Source organism: Lampetra planeri, chromosome 4 (assembly GCF_965212315.1).
Source record: "Lampetra planeri chromosome 4, kcLamPlan1.2.h2, whole genome shotgun sequence".
NCBI classification, from domain to species: Eukaryota; Metazoa; Chordata; class Hyperoartia; order Petromyzontiformes; family Petromyzontidae; genus Lampetra; species Lampetra planeri.
The window spans coordinates 28,351,271-28,371,625 of NC_136110.1; the positions used below are offsets into that span (position 1 = coordinate 28,351,271).

Consider the following 20,355-nt stretch of genomic DNA (forward strand, 5'->3'; position numbering starts at 1 on the left):
GGGGGGGGGAGCTCAATAATGCATATATTTGTTGCACAGCAAGTGAGCTGTGACGTCACATCTGTCACGTGACCCGCGCATGTGGAAGTGTAGTGGTTAGCGCGCTGTGCTACGAACCCGGCGACCCGCGTTCGATTCCCACTCACGGCCACCACCGGTGACGATTATTTTAACCGGTCCTGGGCCTCCCCTAGGTCGACTCAGCCTCAAACGAGTCACTGGTGTGGTGTGTGAACATCGCCACTGGGGAGACAAAGGCGGCCAGGCGTGGTGAATCCAAGTCCCGGGCGAAGCCCGCAACCGCAACGACAAGGGACGACAAGGAGCGCCACGGTGGCTAGGAGATGTTAACTACCTTCGATCCCGACCCTGACGCCTGCTGTATATTTGGAGTTTGTGTGTCTCTCTCTCTCTCATCATCATCACGGTGGCTAGGGGTGGGGTGGTCTCCTCTTACCTCCGGCGTGTCGTCGCCACCGCCGCCGCCGCCGCCGCCGCCGCCACTCGGCTGCTTGAGCTGCACCTCGAGCAGGCCCGCCTGGGCGAGCGACATGCGGCACGACACCTCGGTGACGGGGAAGGCCTGCTGCTGCGTGTCCTCGCTGAGGCTCACCACGAAGAGCACGTCGGCCGTGAGCAAGAGGCAGCCCTCGTGCTCCACGCCCGCTCCGCTGATCATCACCACCTCCAGAGCCATGAGCGCCTCCGGGCGGCCCAGTGCTTGCAGCATTTTCCTGTGTGTGGGGCACGGGGCCGGGGGTGTGGGTGGTGGGGGGGGAGAGGTGTGGCCCTGCCTGGTTACTCGATGTACGTCCGAGTCGGGAGAATCGTCATCGCATCCTCCGAATACATACGTTGCGAAAGAGGTGCAACATACATACGTGCATGTGTCGGTTACTTTAAATGGAAACCACCAGTAGCCGCGCATTTTTAACGAAGCTATAGAGAGCCCTTAGAAAGAATATTTGAACTACGCTTACACGCTGGCAAGACGTTTTGGAAGAGGTGAGAGTACCCACGTTTTACCCCACTACACGCAACCTGCCGATGGACTGTGTTCTAACACATTTATCCTGCTGGGTTGGAGAAGGGGGGGGGGGGGAGATTTAAGAAACTTGCACCGTTGTTTAAACTGCTGCGCCAGGAGACCGAATCAAACAGGCAACCTCTGGATTGCAAGTCCAGTCCAGTGTGCTAACCATGACACAACAGCAGCATCCTGGGTGTGTACGCAAATAAAGGTTTCCCTCGCTTTACGCGGCTAACCTATACACACAAAATTCTCTGAATGCGTTTTTAAATCACTCATGTGCGGCAATGCGGGCGGACGTGGGACAAAATTGCGTGTGCTGTATGCGCGACTTGGCAGGCAGCTGTCTCGTGCGGTGCATTGTGGGTTGAGTGACTGTGTGGTCTATGTTACGCGATTTCGTTATGTGCCTATGCCTAAATCAGCCGATGCCCAAATCACCCAATCTCATCACATCTTGGAAGCTTAGCAGGGTTGAGCCTTGATAGCACTTACAAATGGGCGACCACCGTGCACAGAAACAGACGTCGTAGGCTGTTTGTGGGCCTACTTCGTAATCAGGGGCAGTGCGAATAATCCGTCGCTGTACTTTTGCTCCAATATCGATGCTCCCTGCCTACAATCCGCACTGACCAGCGTAAAAATAAAAATGGACAAATAACCCCCCACCCACTGACACCACGTGGGGAGGCCTTCATTCAGCAGTGGAGTGGCACACGGGCTCCACATGTAGACTTGTACAAGCGATACCACCAGGTGCCACTCAAGTGCCTCCATGTATTAACATCAAAATAACACGAATAAATGCCAGGAGATGATCTTCTAATTTCATGAACCTGACGCCCTTTTCTTCCTGCCCGCAGCTGCGAAGACAGCCTGCAATATCCACATTATACTCTTGTATTAAGATGAGAGCTGGCTTCAGAATCCGCCCGCCTTATGTTTGTCGAACTTCTTTCGCACCGTACACAGCCATCCGTGCTAACTGGAGGTGCGGGGGAAGGAGCCCACCCTTCTGTAACTCTCGAGGGACGCGGGAGCGCAAGCGCCGCCTCTCGTAGCAGTGGATCCTCCAAGGGACGCGGAAAAAATTGGCGCATTCCGCTGCTAATCCCGAGAAAACGGACAAGAAGCTCCCAGCACATGGAGGTGAAACGTCAGACAAACAACGCGCAGGTCCGACCAGAAAAGGTCCCGGGAGAGCCGTGCAGCGCAACCCACGACAACCCAGTGTTGTACCGGCAAGGGCTCGCGTGAACAACCGTTTTTGGCGAGAGTGACTCACCAGACGTATTTAGCGTGGCTGTTGGGCGCCAAGACAGCTGCCTCGTCCGTCGGTGAGAAGCGCTGCTTTGGGAACTGCCTCAAGCCGGCGCCGTGCAGAATGCCTGAAGAAAAATTGCTAAGTGAGGTGAAAGAAATTCGAGAGGACCGTGCAAGGCGGTTATTTACATCTCGAAAAAGCAATGTAAACGTGAAATGGCTGAACTCATGGTTGTTTGGCACGTGTGAAAAAGGCAAAAAAAAGTTGACAATAATGCGGGGTATTGCCAATTCAAGCAACGAGCCGATAATATAACTTTACTTAATACTTAATGCCACATTTTTTGACGAGTGAGAAACTTTTCAGTCAAGCGAAAAGTAAAAATGTAACTGTAACATTCGCAAACGCTCGGCAAAATATTACGTGCGGCAGCTTCAGAGTGATTAAGAAATAAGCTCGGTCAGAAGCGACTGCCCCAGGAAGGTGCCAACGTGTGAAGAAAAGTATCCTGCCTGGTACGCAGGAGGTCGCGGGTTCGATCCCGACGCTGACACCTGCTGTATATTTGGAGTTTGCATGTCTGATCTCCCTGTGGTCACGTGGATTTTTCTCCGGGGCCTGCCTGGTTTCTGTCCAACCTTGGACCTCACGTCACTTCCTGTCCATCAACCCTTCCAAAACTCTTAATTATATTTTTCCCTGCCACCCTTTCCCCTCCTCCCTGTCCCAGCATTTATTTCCCCTCCTTTTCCCTATTTCCTCAGCCCGCAACATAACTGCTATCTCTTCCCTCTCCCTCACCAATCACATTTCCGCCACTACCCACGCTTGCCGGTTGCATTCGTTCAACATTCGTAACATCCCACTGCTTATTTCCACCTCTGCTGAAAAACTTCCCATCCGTTACCTTATCCACACCCGCCTGGACTACTGTGGCTCTCTTAATCTTTTGCTCCCCTTCGACAAATCCAAAACAACTCAGCTCGGATCATATTCAACCCTTCCCTATAATTCCCGTACCTCGACCCTCCTTGCGCAACTGCATTGGCTCCTTGTGTACTGCCGTTGCCTGTCCGAATTCCTCACGCTGGTCTCCAAATCTCTTCATGGTCCCGCCCCACCGTGTCTTGCCACTCTTGTATCTTTCTACGTGTCGCCTTCTCGTCCTCTGCATTCTCTATCTTTGCCGTCTCTCTCTCTTCTCTGTTCCTCCTTCGGCTTGCGCTCAATCCACGCATTCGCTCTTTTTCTATTCTTGGTCCCCCCGCCCCTTCACTGGATCGAACTTCCCCCTCTCCACATTAAGCGGTCACCGTCGCTCACAAGTTTCGGCTCCAACTCTCAACTCACTCATTGTTCCCCAGCTCGACCCCACGACCCCTTAATCTCATCCTCATAACCACCACCGTTAATTTCCCCTCTACGTATTCTTATCATACGGCTACCACTCGTTGCCCCATTCATTCAATCTATTAATCATCATCATGATTTACTGTCATCAATTTCGCTTTTGCCCAAATCGCGCATCATCACAGATGTGCTCCCATTGCTTCCTCTCATCTCTTTCATTCACCTCATCGCCACCATCACACTCATTGTTAATTCTTTGTAAAGCGACCTTGGTGAAGGCGAAATGTAAATTCCTTTAAGATGAGATAACGTTGACAATGGGCAGCAAAATTACCGTACATTTCTACTTATGTATATTAATGAATTATAACCAAACGCATGAAACGCAAAGGAAACACAGCGTTACCATATCCAGTCTGTGAAACGAGCTCCGCTGCTCCGGCAATGGGCTTGGTGAAGACGCCAACCAACCCCTTGCCCATGCCCGAGATCACGCCCTTGGTCTTGCTGCCGATGGAGGCCTTTTGGAAATTCTGAATTGGCTGGTCGACTATTCCTGCAATGGCACCTGCGCAAAAACAATCACGACACCGCAAGACACGCAGTTAAAGCAAATGCATATGTGTATACGGTTAAACTCTCCGGTCAAACTCTCCACTATCTGGCAAAAATTTTGAGATGGAGTGGGATTGCCCAAATAAAACAACAGACTGTCGGGGCAAGTGCTGCTAGCGAGTAGCACCTACGAAAGGCCGGCACGGCGCACGAGGGGGTGGATGGCCAGCACCACGCCCGACAATAGGCTACACTCACACGGGCATGCATTTACGTGCCTATGTAGAATGGGGGAGAAGACGTAAAAAAATGCGTCGTCCGCGATTGCAGTTTTGGAAAGTAATCGGTTCCCCCTGCCGACGTGTGTGCTATCGCATGGCCCACTGGGTCACTGACTCATACTGCATGGGCAGGATCTGATACCAAAACCAGCGTGCACACATAAGGCAGCAGGTGAGCACGGTTAATCCACGACTAGGACAATCTGCCGACAGATAATAAATATCTAGTTTAAGTTTATTTTCACCAGGCGAGAGTTCTAAGCTAGCCGGTGACTATATATATATGCGCACGCTTAGATCTTACAATCTGCTGCAACGTATGCACACGTTGAGTCTCAAACACCCTTGCTGATCATCTTGTGGAAGCTGATTCGCTTTGGACTATTCTATAAACGCCTAGATGAGATTGTGGAATCCGTATGCCACGAACGGCCGAACGAGCTCGATGGACCGAATGGCCCCCACACATTTGTAACCTCTCTTACGTTAGCACTCTGCGAAACAACGTGAGCACAGAGAGCAGTGTCAATTCACTGGAATATTGATGAAGGTAGTTAATCTATGTTGTCTGGTTGTTGTTGTTGTTTGACTTGCATCCCACTGTGATTATTGCACACAGCGTTGGTGTACGGTGCTTTTTCTGCAATATTTTGCTGTCTTCTCCTGGATTTTCTGTTTGCACTTAGTCACATAGTCACTTTAAGATGTTTTCTTGTTCATGTTTTTGGTTTTTGTTTGTTGTGGTTGCACCCGATTCAAGAGCCGAATGGCTCACAGGGCTATACCAAATAAATGAACTTGAACTTGAAGGAGGTACGAGCCGGTAAAAGAAACAGATCTGGCGTTGCTTGTTACTTTACGTGTCGGCAGGAGCGAGTGAGATATTGACACGAACTGGCAGAAGTAGTAGGATGGCAATACCATCACGCGCAACGATAACATGGCTCTGACTTTTCGGCAAAGGGGGGTTGCCACCTGTTGTAAGGGAGACGCATCCGAAAATATGAACAGCTGTTACGTTGTAGACAACGCAAGATGGGCTGTGTCTCACGCGCCGTCAAAAATGAGTTTGAAACTTAATAAATGTGGGGAAAACACTTTAAAGTTAGTCATGCACACCATTGCGGCACTCGATTGATCTCACTGCGAGGTTGCTCCCATACATTTTAAAACATCAATACAGGGTGCTTCAAACGGTGTTAACACTTCTGACAATTTACAACAACACCACAAGCAATGTGCCTCCGGGCTCTGGAGACCACCTGGAGAAGATTCCAGGCGTGTGTTGATAATGATGGCGAACAAGTGGAGAGTCTTTGATATTTTGAAGCTATTAACATATATTTGTTATCATTTTGATTTAAAGCTTTCGTGACTGCAGGGATTCATCTTCTTGGTTCTTTCGGTAAAGTCACGTGACTTTACCGAAATAACCAAGAAGATTTCTTAGCATGTTACAGTGTTATTATCCGTTCTTTTTTCATTAAAAATTATTGTCCCATGTAAGTGTTAACATTTTTTTGAAGCACCCCTGTATCGTGACGTAACCAAAGCGCTCTGGCAGCGTTGCTTGATTTCAACTCTCACATCTTCTACTCTCGTTCGCAAAGCTTCAAACCCGCGTAGATGAGCCTGGGGCAAATGGCCCGAGGTGTGTAAGAGCTCATTTGATTGCTTGGGAATGTCACCTTCCCGCTGAATGCGAAACATGTGAGAAATATAAGAATGTCATTAAAAAGCACTCGCTCAACCATCCCCTTGCAGGCCCCTTCTGAAAAATGTTTCATAGATGCCGTGAGACTTTCCTGAATAAATCATGGAATTTGTATTATTATTAATCGCCATCACGACATGTTTAGAGTGCCACGGTGACGAGACGTTAACTACCTCGCCTGGTATACAGGAGGTCGTGGGTTATATCCCGACACTGACGCCTGCTGCTGTATATTTGGGGTTTGCGTGTCTCTCCTCCCGCGGTCACATGGATTTTTCTGCAGGTCCTCCAGTTTTTCCTTCCACATTTAGAAACGTGCGTTTAGAGTATTTGGCTGCTATGATTTTCCACGTGATAAGCCACTTCGTTGAGCTATCATTTGTGGCCAGGTCGCTTCTGAAAAAAAGCCACATAGCTTAGTGGGCCTAATCTGGTAAAATTAACAAAATGTGTATCGTTTAATTGTAGGGCACATACGCAATCCAGGGAGTGGATGGGTGGATAAAGGTTCAGAACATTAAGCTTAAGAACCTGGGTTCAAATTCAGGTTTAAGCCACCTGTGATTAAACAGAGTTCTCAAGTGTATCCAGTTCATGGTCTCTGCCCAATGACTACTGCGCACACGAAAAAAACCACGTAGAATTAACTTTGGGTTTTCAATTATTATTATGGCACCAATCCAGCTCCGATAATTAACAATATCCGTGCGGCTGTCAGGCAAGAAGCATCTCATATACCACGCTGTGTGGGAAAGTACACTCCCTGCTGTGTGTGTGCTGATAAGAGAAGTTCTATGGGCTCTTCTCTTAACACAGAGCGCGATGTATTTAGTAGGTTGCCACAGCCACGCTTAATGCTAGTGTGGTCATCTTCCAGGTGATACCGCGCATTGAGCATATTTTTTCTCAATCCGTCACCACACACTGCAGTGTGGAAACCAACCTGGTCTCCAACCTTACAAGGGCATAGGAGACCAGGTGAGGAAGGTGAATGCTCAGCGTGCGGCACAACCTGGCAGACCATGCTTGGATTGCGAGCGTCTGCGAGAGCCTACGTGCTGAGCCTGACAGTTCCGCTCGCAGGCTAAGGAGCCCTCTGTATGTATGTAAAATATGTACGTTGAACTTCTAGATTTGAAGCTTTCGTGACTGCAAGGATTCATATTCTTAAGTCACGTAGGTAAAAATAAGTAATAAAATAAAAATAATAGAAATAATAATAGAAATGAAATTATAAATCACTAACTTTCTTTCTATTATTATTTCTATTATTTATATTTTATTATTTATTTTTACCTATGTGACTTTACCGAAAAAACCTAAGAGTACGTTGAACTTCTTTCGCAACGTACGCAGCCAAACGTGCTTATCGGAGGTATGGGGGAAGGAAAAAAAACTAAGCGCAAAAACCACTTCTAAAGAAATTAGTTTTCAATCTAGATATGAAAGTACATAGCTCCAGCGGCTTCCTAATATCGGAAGGAAGAGCGTTCCAGACGGCCACAGAACCGCATCCGAAAGCGCGCGCGCACGATGCGGTGACCGTCTTTGTTCGATGGCCAGCAAGAAAGCCGCTGCCGCGAGGATGACCGTAGTTTGTGTGCTTGTCTCACCGAGCAGGCTCAGGCCGAGGCGCGAGAGGCCCTGTCTCAGGCCGTCACCCAGACTCTCGGGCAGCTGCCGACGCCACTCCTCCTGGCGGCTCGAGTGCTCCTCGTCCAGCGACAGGCGGTCCATGTTCCGCGCGAGGCTCGTGGCCAGGTTGGTGATGGACGTCAGCGTGCCTGTTTCCCCACCACGGTGGAAAGAAAACACAGACGTTAAGTGTCTTCACCTTGCGCCAAGCACGGATATGGAAAAAAAAGATAAACTGGAATAGTGACAATTGAAATTCAATGAAATGCTCCAATTCCGACTGCAAAAACGCTAGAAAGGTTTTCTAAGGTAACATCCGTTTTGTCAGGTTTCCGGCCACCTCCAACATTCGTGGCGAGTGGTATCTGACTTGGTCTTTGGCACCACTGGCCCGCCATCACCAACCCGCCATCACCAACCAACACTCGCCAGCGTGAAGTATGGTAATAAAAACCTCCACGACCGACACAGAATGGGAAGGCCTTTACCCAGCAATGGATTGAAAGAGGCCCGTAAAATCTGTGATTTTTTTTTTCAAGAAAACCTCAATATACGATTGGGAATATTATTTAGCAGGGATATAACGATGCATTGATGAATTCATGTTGATCCTTAAACTCACAATACATTAGTGAACAAACAACATTTTAAAATCCGTATATATATGTGGTATGTAATGGATTCACATGGCGCTTCCAGCCACTAGAATTCAATCGATGCCCTGAATCGTGACACATTCGCTAGGGGTGGAGTTGTCGCACCCCTTGTATTTATCAGTAGCATTTTGCACCGGTACTGAGAAAATCACTGCCGTGGGCTCACGCAGCTGCAAGCACTGCCGCTCAAGTAGAGCAACAGATAAATGAGACCAGCCCCATAGCATTGTGTGGCGCGGTGGGGGTGGAGCCCCGTGGGTGTCGCAACGGCCTTTACAGTAAGAGCTACAGCAGAATGCACGACAGACATGAGCAGACATGGTTACTCATTCTGTTTAGCATTTGACATTCGGACGTATGTATGTTGAACTTCTTTCGCACCGTACGTAGCCAACCCCCCCCCCCCCCCCCCCCGTTGAGTACAGGCCTAAAGGCCCTCGACTCCAAGCGTCCAGCAACTAATAAAATTGCGACATCTAAGAGTTTTGGTCACCTTTTCGCACTGGTGGTGAGACAAGGCCATTGAGGAGGCTGTCTCTGGTGTCGGCCAAATCAGTTTAAAGGACAATGCATACGTTGCCAAAGCATGGTTGTTTTTTTGCACGTTTTACCATAAGTATGTGTGGTTAATTCGGACATGATGCTATGTAACAGGTGTCCATTTGGTGAATGAACATCTTAACACCTCCCGTATTCTTGCCAGGAAAGGGTAAAGAAACGTCGTGATTTTTTCTTTTATTTTATTTCCATTATTAATTTTATTAACTTTTAATTGGATTTTTTACCTACGTGACTTCACCGAAAAAACCTAAGAGTATGAATCGTTTCAGTCACGAAAGCTTCAAATCTAGAATTAAAGAAAGCCTATTCGTGTTTCATCATCTTGATACTGGCCAAAAATAAAAAAAGAAGGGTCCCGCAGATATTTAGTAGGCTTCTTGAACCGAGGGGTTCACGGAGACGCCGAACGTGCCTTTGGAAATGTGCTTCACGAAGGAAGTGGTGCCTCTGGATACGCCGCTGACGAACGCCCCGGGGCCTCGCGTGAGCCCTTCGTACGGCAGCCGGAAGAAGTCCGCGATGCCGTTGCCGACGCTGCGCACGAGGCTGGCCGGGCTGCCCAGGATCTCCAGGGATCCCACCACCCACCCTGCGGGCGAACCGAGAATGCGCGCAAAGGTCAACGTCGTGAAACTGAAACTATGAACTTTTTATTTTTTACCTTACCAGGTAAAGGCCCGCACCGAGTTGTGTGGCTCTTTTTCAGAAGCGACCTGGACACAAATGATAGCTCAACGAAGTGGCACATCGCGTGGAAATTTGAATAAGCACTTTATACTCTACTTCAGTGTTCTTCATTGCAAGGCCCGCGGGCCACTGGCGGCCCCTGGTGGCCTTTAGCGCGGCCCCTGACGTGCGCCCCCCCCCAATACACAACACGTGACAACACCCCCCCATCGTGCTGTCAAACCCCAACGGGCACGGCGAGCGGCCTTTGGTCCCCCCGTTGCCACTGACCGGCGCGGAAGAGAGCCCCCGCCGCGTAGTGCATGGCCAGGGCGTGCACGAGCTGCCTCGGGGTGGTGAACAGCGGCCCGCGCTCGAACTCTGAGAACGCGAGCGGCGTGTGGTCCGAGGCGATGTAGAGCTTGAGCGAGGCGTGCACGCTCACGAGCAGCCGCAGCGGCCGCACCGCCAGCCGGCGCAGCTGCACGGGCCGCAGAAGCGCCAGCGAGGACCGCGCCACGTCCCACGGCGCCGCGTCGTCGCCCGCGGGCCGGTCGTCCGGCCAGCGGCGGGCTCGGCCGTCCGGCGCGAACGTGGCGAGCAGCGTCTTCACGTAGTAGACCAAGGTGTCCTCCAGGTAGAGCCGCATGGGCTCGAACTCGAGCTCCACCTCCGTCGGGTGGAAGCCGAAGTCCGGGGCCTCGTCGAACACAACGAGGGCTCGGAATGCGGCGCCCTCGCGGCGCCCGTCGACGTCCGCCCCTCCGAGGGCACGCTCCGGCACGCCCGCGTGGCCACGGGGGCCCGCGTCCTCGGGCCCGGGGTCCACCCGGCACAGCAGCACGGGGAAGTGGAAGCTCGTCCTCTCGAAGAGCTGATTGTCAAGCTGCAGGTCTCCGACGATGACCTCCAGGGCGCAGCCGTCGCCGCCGCCGCCGTCGTCCGCGAGCGAGCCGGCGGACACCGCGGGGTCGGGACGCGGGGCGCCGGGGCCCGCCGCCGAGGGTGACCCCCCTCCCTCGCGAGGGGGGGGGGTCGCCCTCGCCGGGGAGAGGCTCAGCACGACGTCGTCGGCCGTGAGGCGGAGCAGCTCGCTGGACGACGCGGGGTTGGTGACGTCGTCGGCGAGGACGGCGCTCACCTGGGCGAAGGACACCTGCAGGTCCAGGCTGTTGTGGCGCGTCTCCCTGTGTGGGACAAAGCGAGCGGACGTATGTGGCACGCGCGTGCGTGCTGTGAACGTGTGACAAAGACGGGCACTGCATCGCGCACTTTCGGATGCGCTTCTGCGGCCGTCTGGAACGCTCTTCCTTCCGATATTAGGAAGCCACTGGAGCCAAGCACTTTTAAATCATTCCTTTCTTGAGAACTGCTTTTGTATTTAGTTTGTTGTCCCTCCCCCGCACCTCCGATTAGCACGGATGGCGACGTACGGTGCGAAATAAGTTCTACATAGGCACGTGCCTCTTCTTTTTTTATTTGCCTTGCAGTTTCGAACGTATTGATATTATACGTAAATAGTGCCATGCTAGTTTGGGAGGTGGGTCAGGCAGTGGTGGTAGAGCGATTAATGCACTCGCTGTGCTTGGCGCAGCGTGAAGAGGCCTTCAGTCAACGGTTGACTGATAATGGCAATAAATTATTGATCATTATTATATTTACGTGAACGTAATGTAAAATTACGGATTCTCACCCACGCAATGCAATGCATGGGAACCGATGTATTACAACTATCACAAAGGGGAAGAATTCAGTTCCTAAAGAAGCTGTGGAGTGAAGTGTCGGGACATCGTTACGAGATCTTTACAACCTCGCTTGAGTATACAGGATGTGGTGGGTTCGATCCCGACCCTGACCCCTGTATATTTGGGGTTTGCGTGTCTCTCTTCCCGTGGTCGCGTGGATTTTTCTCTGGGTGCTCCGGTTTTTTCCCTCCACATTTAAAAGCATTCGTTTTGAGCATTTGGCTGCTTTACATTTCCACGCGATAAGCCACTTCATCGGGCTATCATTTGTGGCCAGGTCGCTTCTGAAAAAAGAGATATATATAGCTCAGTGGGCCTTACCTGGAAAAATAAAATAAGTTTATAGTTTGGTTATAAACAACACGCGGCACAGCCCCGCAAAAAAAAAAATCACACCGGAGAGCCATTATAGCAAGAACTTCCGAAAAAACTACACGGCAGGCACACACGAATATTCCGAGGTGGCTCCGTCGCGTCCACTTCCTCGGGGCCGTGTGGGCGCGTCCCACCTGCGCAGGGAGGTGAGCACGGGCCCCGCCCTGCTCTCGGGGGCGATGCTCACGGAGAGGGAGCTCCGGTGGTGCGAGATGTTGACGTAGACGCAGCCGAAGCCTGGCAGGAACACCACCTGCATGGGGCGAGAGCGGGGGGGGGGGGCAGCAGGGTGTCCGCTCGGTGAGACGCAACGCCCCCCCCCCCCCCCCACGACGGAACATTTCGCCATCTGCGAAGTTGAGCGGTTTAGCAGGATGCAGCTTCCCCAGGGAGGAAATTTTCTCACTTAAGTAGCCATTTAAAATAGATTAAATTTACATCAACGCGAGCGGGGGAACACGGAGAACAAAAAAAAAGAACTAATCTGTGTACCCTGGAGGATATCGGATTTGTTTTTTTTCATGACATGGAGTTAACCATTGCATGTGCGACAGGAAATAATCAGAGCACGTAATTTATGGGAAATAGGTACGGGCGGGGAGCAACGCATTGTCTGTACGATTATGCCACCTTGTGGTAACATTCACACACAGCTTCAATTGCAGTGCAAAGTAATGATGAACCCTGTGGGGGTTTCTGCTACACGCAGGTCATATGTCAAAACAAGTACGCAGCCGAAACGGCAATGCCATGAGCTCATGTTACATTTTTACAGACTTTCCTGCGTGTAACAAAAATATTTCTGCGGGATTAAAGCTCACGAATGTTATACATTTATGTGGATATTCAAATATCACCTTCACGTATATTTGAAAAGAATGTAAGATTGTAAGCTAGGTACTGCTCATAGATGGGCGCTTAACATTTGCACAACCATGCATATAATCTCGCTGCCATAGGGATGTGGAAATTCCACTCCTGGCTCAAGGTTGCCAACAGGGAGGAATAATGCCCCACGCTTGCGTGAGCAGGTTCAAACTACGGCGACCGATCCGGTGGCGAGATGTTAACCCGTTCGCCTGATATACAGGAGGTCGTGTGTTCGATCCCGACCCTGACGCTTGTATATTTGGAGTTTGCAAGTCACTTCTCCCCGTGGTCGCGTGGATCTTTCCCCGGGTCCTCCGGTTTGTCCCTCCACATTTAGAGAATCGACGTGCGTTTTAGAGAATTTGGCTGCTATAAATTTCCACGCAATACGTCACTTCGTGGAGCTATCATTCGTAAATAGCCAGGTCGCTTCTGAAAAAGAGCTACATACTCTTAGGTTTTTCGGTGAAGTCACGTAGGTAAATAATAAATAATACAATTGAAAAAATAATAGAAATAAGCGATTTATTATTTTATTTCTATCATCTTATCAATTATATTATTTATTACTTATTTTTTACCTACGTGACTTTACCGAAAAACCTAAGAGTATGAATCCTTGCAGTCACGAAAGCTTCAAATCTAGAAAGAGCTACATAGCTTAGTGGGCCTTACCTGGTAAAATAAAAAAAAAAGTTTATATAAATTTTTTAAATAGTTTGATTAGCCCCTCTTCTTCCCGGGGGTCGCACCTGCGTGCCGGCGCTGTTGAGATCCACCTCGTCGCTCCACTCGGCGGCCGGGACTAGCGCCAGCCCCACGGCCGGCAGAGGCCCTCTCGCCTGGCAGTCGGGGAAGGCCGCCCTCTGCTGCTGCAGCTCGTGGTGTGCCCAGCACTCGGCAGGGATCACGGGCGGTGGCGCCGGGAAGCGCGGCTCCACTGCAGTCGATCGCACACACGGGGACACGGGACAGTCCGCGGTTGGTGGGCGATGGTGATTCCTGGCTGTTTTGTGTCCCCCACACCCCATCCACCACGCAGCAGCAGCACCGAACGCCCACGATCTCCCCACCCACAATCACACACGAACCACGAAAAACGTGGCTCTAACACGTGACGAGTTTGGGTGACAGGCCTATGACGATTTAGCTATAAAATATATTCGACTAATGTTCTATATTTTGTCGTCTTTCCCCTTCAAATATGATTTAACACTCAAGCAAGTGAGTGCCAAATGTTAAATTCAAAATCCCAGAAGGAGGGATAATTGCAAATGGGATTCTGCCGTAGCTGTTCACAACGTGATTCGATATGCCTTCTGTTTCACGTTTTTGCAATCTGGACGTCACTGTCCTGTGCATTACGAACATGATCTCGTTTCATTAGAAACACCGGATCAGATCTCAAGAGTTGTCACGGAGCTCATCAAGTTCCCTGCACACACACACACACACGAGTGCTCGCTCAAAGACATTTGCATTGGCGGTCACCTGCAGGGATCTCCTTCAAGGTGATGGGCACGGGACAAAGGTTGTGGATCAGCATGCGAGGGCACGGGTCCTCGAGCAGGAATAGATAGGTGACTCCCTGGGCCTCTTGACATGTGAGCACCACGGGTCTGTACGCAACAGCACACGTGGCAAGACTGCAATCAGAACCTTTATTAATCCTGGAGAAATCCGGTGAGCTGAGAAGTTATTTTTCACAGACATCCAGGTGCGACGGGTCAGAAAGTTACGACAGACAATACGAAAACACGACAGGAGTGAAAAGTATAGGAAATGAATGCAAATCACGAAAATTAAATATGTACAATCGATAAAAGTATACGAGTTCAACTTGAGTAAGTACACCCAATTTCCAAGCTTGGCCAAGGCACCAAAACAACAGCAAGAACAGTCCCAGACCACACCAAGACAACACACAGTCCCTCAATAAAATTGCACATTAAAATGTGACTATCGAAACATGGGTAAGAATGAAAGTTACAAATCACATTTGCAAAATAAGTTTTATCCGGCACTAATCTCCCGGGCATTTTTTGGAAGAAAAATTCACGACGTTGAGGGAGGGGTAAACAAGGCTGTTCTAAGACGTCGGTGCTGCAATGGCAAATGCTTTGTCACCTACTCCTGGACCTTATTGCAATGCGCAGGGAACGTGGCTACAATGCAGCGTGCGACGCTTTGCGCAGCGCCCTCACGGGAACTATAAAGTGGAGCTCTCTGATGTGTTTTTTTCGGTGGATGTCGGCAACGTGGATGACTTTTCGGTTGTACCGGGGGTTGTTCGGCTCGGTCTGCAACGTTTCGTTCCGCATGCTGGGAGCTTCTCGAGGGACTGGATTCATTTCCGGGAGAAGCTGAACTCAATTCCAGAAGAAGCTCCCAGAAACGTGGAGGAAAATGCCAGACACCATGCCGACCAATACACGGTACACAACCCAAAAACACATCACAGGGCCATGTAACACAATTGTTAAAAACCTAGGGAAATTGTTTCAGATGTCTGGGACCACGTTGAAATTAAATGTACCTTCTTATGGTGGGGAGGGGTGGGCGTTCTGTGAACTTTAAGTGTGCGCGACTTGTACAAAAAGTACTGAAAACTTGACGGTCAATCACATAAGGAACGTTCAGTTGTTACAGTAGACAAGCTGGCGTGAGCGTCTTGAAACACGTGAGATGCAAACCCGCTGGGTTGCGAGGTGGCCAGGAGATGTCAGTACATCGAGTGGGTCTTATGGATCGTTGAACATAATTCCGACGAGTATGTATGGGTTTTCTCTGGGTAACTCTGGTTTCCTTCCACTTGCAAAAAATAAATTGAAAACGAATTTGACCCAACATCCTGATCTTCTTCTTCCACGCGTTTGTCCCACACAAGTGGGGTCCGCTGTCCTTCCTAACATTCTCCATGCTGCCCTGTCCTGTGCCATCTCTTTTTCCGCACCTCGGGCCACCGTGTTCGATCGCCCCACATCGCCCTCCCCCCCCACCTCTTCTTCCGCCTTCCTCTTGATCTCATTCCTTCCACTTGCATCACTTGCACCTTCTGACCCACGTAATTTTCCTGTTGTCTCTCCACATGACCGAACCACACCAGCCTTTTTTCTCTCTCTCTCTCATCTTCTCTGTGATGTCTACGCATCCCTGATGCCTCCTGCAAAAAGAGTCTCTCTACTCAGCGAGACTTTCCTGCCAGGAAAAAAATGACGTCGTATAAAAAAAATGGAAGAGCGACAGAGAATTCATGAATCTGTGCGCCGACCAAAGTACACGTAGTTCCAGACTTTAAGAAACGCCCTGTTTGCAGTGCAGCGGGGACATTAAACATTCACTTAATTAAAGCAGCTATGAAAAAATAATGAGATTAAAAAAATACAAGGTTATAAATCAATTGACAATAACAGTCCTGGCGGATAGGCACAATCGTACAACCTTGCACGGAGAATATTTAATTTCGAAAATATGGACGAAACATTGGGTTTAATGTCCCGGCTATCGGAATGCATGGTCAAGGACGGAGTGTTCCCCCACCCTCCGCGTGTGTGTAGCTGAGAGCCAAGCCTGGCTTACAAGCTCCATAGCTCTGGAGCAAGAAGAAAGAGGTCTTATTGAGAAAGGAACACCAGACATATACATCAGCAACGAACACTGACAAGCCCTGACAACTACAAGCACACATACGCGCGCGGTCGACCTACGTCGAACTGTGTTGATTTCTTTTGATTTAAAGCTTTCGTGACTGCAGGGATTCATCTTCTTGGTTCTTTCGTTAAAGTCACGTAGAATGGAAATAATAAAATAATAAAATTTAAACATAATAAAATTATTCTCAGTCAGACTCTGTCTTATCGACAGACCTGTTCTTCACCTGAGGACGGCTGCTTGCGTTGTGGCCGAAACGTCGTGAGAATTATTTTATTATGTTTTATTTTTATTATTTTATTATTTCCCTTCTACGTGACTTTACCGAAAGAACCAAGAAGATGTGTCGATATCGTACGTCAACGGTGTTCCAGCGCTGCGTCCACGTACGAACTGTCAGCAGGCGGTGCCCGTCATCCAACAAACCGGCCAATTTACGCGTTTCGATTCTTTATAAACTCAATCCTAAGTCGCGCGCTTTCTTTGAAAGACGGTGGCGATTTCACAGGAGGGTCATGCCAAGATAGCCCCCCCCCACACCTCTCCATTTAAAAGAGGGACGCTTGAGTCTCAATCGGCGCTCACCGAGAAATTCAAGAAAGCCATGATTCACCCGTCTTGTCAGCCCTGTGAAATGTCCAGATCCCGAGTCACGATTCGATTCAACATATATTGTGCTAATTCCATGGTTAATGTAGCTCTGCCGGTGGCCGCATGGATAACGTGAAGCAATTATTGTAAACAAGGTATACGAAACATAAAGAGGTGCATGTTTTCATGCATGTGTTGCGAGCGTAACAATGTATTGTATTCAATGAATTCATGCTCTCCTGATTACCATGTATCTGCCTATGTCTGGGATGATTCTTACGAGAGAATACTGGTTTAGGAGGAGAGAACCATTTTGAACAATTCATTAGAAAAAAACTGAGTATATTCACAGATCCTCCAGGGGAAATTGCTTCACGTTGGAAGTTCTAGAAGAAAGTTGGGAAAGAGACGAGCAAGCAGAGCAAGTACAAAACATGCGTATTCACAACTTGATGGAACGGGTCCCTTAAGGCGATGTGCAGAAAGCTCTAGACCGGGACAGGATTGAAGGAGATAGTTTGAGCCAAAGACCTGCCACTTGGCGTAGGAATAAAGTTAAAAACACTCGAGTAGACAACACTCAGGATGTCACACGTATATATATATGTAAACTTGTGGCCGGGGCATTGCTTTGTCCCATGCGCCCCCATCGACCGACGTGCGCCCCCACCTCGTGCACACGTGGCTCTCGGCATAGTCGTCCGTGGGCAGGGCGACGCTCTGCCGGGGAAGGTCGACCCGGACGAGCGCCGGCAAACTCCAGCCGCCGTGCGAACGCTCGCCCCCCTCCTCGGCGACGGAGAGGCGGAGGCTCTTGAGGAGCGCGGCCGCGCCGTCGCTAGCAGATCCGTCGGCTCCGGCGAGCTCCCAGCATGCAATGGGGTGGCTGGACCGGGAGGAGCCGTCGCAGGCCGGGCCGATCGTAAACGCGGCTGCCTCTGTTGTGGAGTCGCACTGCGGGATGGAGCGGGGTCGGTTGGTGTTGGGTGATTCAGATTCCAAGAACACAGGATGAGATGTTACTATCCTTTGTGCAAGCACTTCCAAGAGTTCATGAACAGCGAGCCTGGTGAAATTTGGGGAGCGCATCGTCAGTAGTGTACCTTTGGTTCCTCGGGTGTTTCGGCCTTTTATACTATACACCCTCCCCAAAGGCGGCCAGCGACAGGGTGATCAATCATACGCTTGCGTCCCATTCCCAATTAGTCATAGGAGTTGCCTTGTTGTTGATAGCCAACATCCCATGGGACTTATGTTTATTTAGCACGTGGGTTTATTCGCAGCTACTCGTAAATTCAAGTGAGTGCAGCGGGATAGGAGGCATGTTTGAAAAAATATATATTATCCTCCAGATTTTTGCCACTCATTACTGTGGGCATCTCCCTTTGTAGACTCCACCAACTTTCTCAACAGGCGACTGAATATCGTGAAAGTGATATGGCTCCATATCTTAGGAGAGCGACATGAGAATTAGTAAGTGTAGTCGGATTGGTGGGAGATATGTGAAGTCTTTGAAATAAAATGTAGTTTTTTCGATAATTTCCACCTATTATTTTATTGGCCTCTAAGAAATGGATCACCCCGTACAGTTTTAAATGTAAATTAAAGTCGACTGAAAACAAATTAAAGAGAGAAAATACAAAGGTAAAGATCAATGTATGTTGTGCAAAGTCAGTGAGGACTGCACGACCATGTATTTGTTTGTGTGCGCATGAGGTGCCCGCTAACATAACTTGCCCCAACAGTCTGTTCACGCTATACGGGGGATCTTTGTCTTTTTGCACGTGCAGCAAAGGCACAGTGTTATACGCACTGCACTACGAACCCAGCGTCCCGGGTTCGATCCCTGGCCAGAGCTAACATCAGTGGTGAATGGTTATCTGAACTGTCCCTTGGGCCTCCTTGAGATCAACTCAGCCTTAAATGTGCAACTCAGCCTTGGTACAGTGTGTAAACATGCCGGCATTAATAAGTACCCGCTAACAGAACTTTTCCCCAACAGGCTCAAAGGTTATATGGGGGATCTTTGCCTTGGTGTACTGCATCTTAAAACACAGTTCGCTTGCAGAGCTTGGAGTGCAAGCGGTGCAGCTGCCAGCCAACCGGATCTGTTCATCCATTACGCCTGCCGTCTGTCCCATGACCTCATGGCAAAAACTATCGCCACTCCACGTGGCCTCGAGGTGGGACAAGCGGCACGGTGACATCATCGTCATCGTCGTCGTCAGCACTGAATGGCGAACGTCCATCGTCGTTGTGTACGAGCTCACGTCCAGGGTGCTGTAGGCCTTGTCGCTAACAGCCACGGGCAGGCAGGCGATGCTGAACGGCGTTTTGTTGATGAGGGTAGTGCGGTCCTCGACGAGCAGAACCTGAATTCCTCGGCGCAGCATCGACGTGATGCAGAACTGACACAGCTGTGGGGGGGGGGGGGCGTGGGGGGGGGCAATACCGCCCTCAGTGAAGTCGGCATCGGTGCACTTTGCAACGGAATGGGAACGGTACAGAAGTGGAGAACACCAACGTGCAGAAGGTCGCAATACCCTTATAATGTAACCGCCGTGTGGCATGAACATTTGTTTTTACTTATTCCAAGTAAATATTTACGTATTGATAAGTAATGATGCAAGGATAATGATTCGCCACCCTGGCAATTCGATAAGTTGGCACACATCATGGCTACAAATTAATTCATCAATAGATATATCTTTTTTTTATCTCGTTTATATTATTATTTTTTTATCTCGTGTGTAGTTTTTCTTTGCTCCACGAGCCGAAATGTAACTGTCTTTAAAAATGTTCAACGCGACAACTTTTACAAACGCGATTCGATGCTCGTATTGCGAGCTCCATGAATTGGTCTGAATCGATGAATCCATGCGTCCTGATAGCCCTGATAATTATTAATACAGAATATAAATGGAACTACAAAAATAAGCCATGCATGCATATAAATATATACACACACACAATCTAGAGCTAACATGCCAACAACTGCTTCTACTAAAATATTAATAGGAGAGCTACAATCCCCAAAAAAAACTCTATGATCCTATAAGATACCATGTACAATGGAGTATTTCGAATATACAATTCCTCTTGAATGCCGAGTAATTCAAACCTCTTGACTTAAAAATGCATCAAAGATGATCAATGAATTATACATTACACACTCAACAGAGGCTTATGCAATTGTAAAAAGCTGCTCTCTTGATCCCCCAGCAAAATTATTTCAAGTGGTCGGGGAGTTGAGATAGAGAAGGGAGCCTGCAATCAGCGTACGGTGGATGTCACGGGGTTCATGAGACACCCATCGGTGCTAGAGGCCGCTACACTCACTACCATGTAAGATATATTTACATTCTAGATTTGAAGCTTTCGTGACTGCAAGGATTCATATTCTTAGGTTTT

The 20,355-nt window shown here is 49.3% G+C and overlaps 1 protein-coding gene across 4 annotated transcripts in view; it reads right to left on the minus strand.

The window, feature by feature from the left end:
* The window catches only part of VPS13B (vacuolar protein sorting 13 homolog B), a 298,548-nt gene that overhangs the window by 4,845 nt on the left and 273,348 nt on the right, over positions 1 to 20,355 (minus strand). For all 4 annotated transcript variants that reach the window (XM_078593678.1, XM_078593679.1, XM_078593677.1 and 1 more), the window contains exons 51-61: positions 19,215 to 19,361; positions 17,615 to 17,898; positions 14,194 to 14,321; positions 13,455 to 13,642; positions 11,967 to 12,085; positions 10,004 to 10,899; positions 9,459 to 9,635; positions 7,808 to 7,978; positions 4,051 to 4,212; positions 2,316 to 2,418; positions 458 to 734 (exon numbers count right to left, since the gene is read on the minus strand). In XM_078593678.1, the coding sequence (XP_078449804.1) occupies positions 458 to 734; positions 2,316 to 2,418; positions 4,051 to 4,212; positions 7,808 to 7,978; positions 9,459 to 9,635; positions 10,004 to 10,899; positions 11,967 to 12,085; positions 13,455 to 13,642; positions 14,194 to 14,321; positions 17,615 to 17,898; positions 19,215 to 19,361 (2,652 nt within the window). The remainder of the gene's footprint in view (positions 1 to 457; positions 735 to 2,315; positions 2,419 to 4,050; positions 4,213 to 7,807; positions 7,979 to 9,458; positions 9,636 to 10,003; positions 10,900 to 11,966; positions 12,086 to 13,454; positions 13,643 to 14,193; positions 14,322 to 17,614; positions 17,899 to 19,214; positions 19,362 to 20,355) is intronic.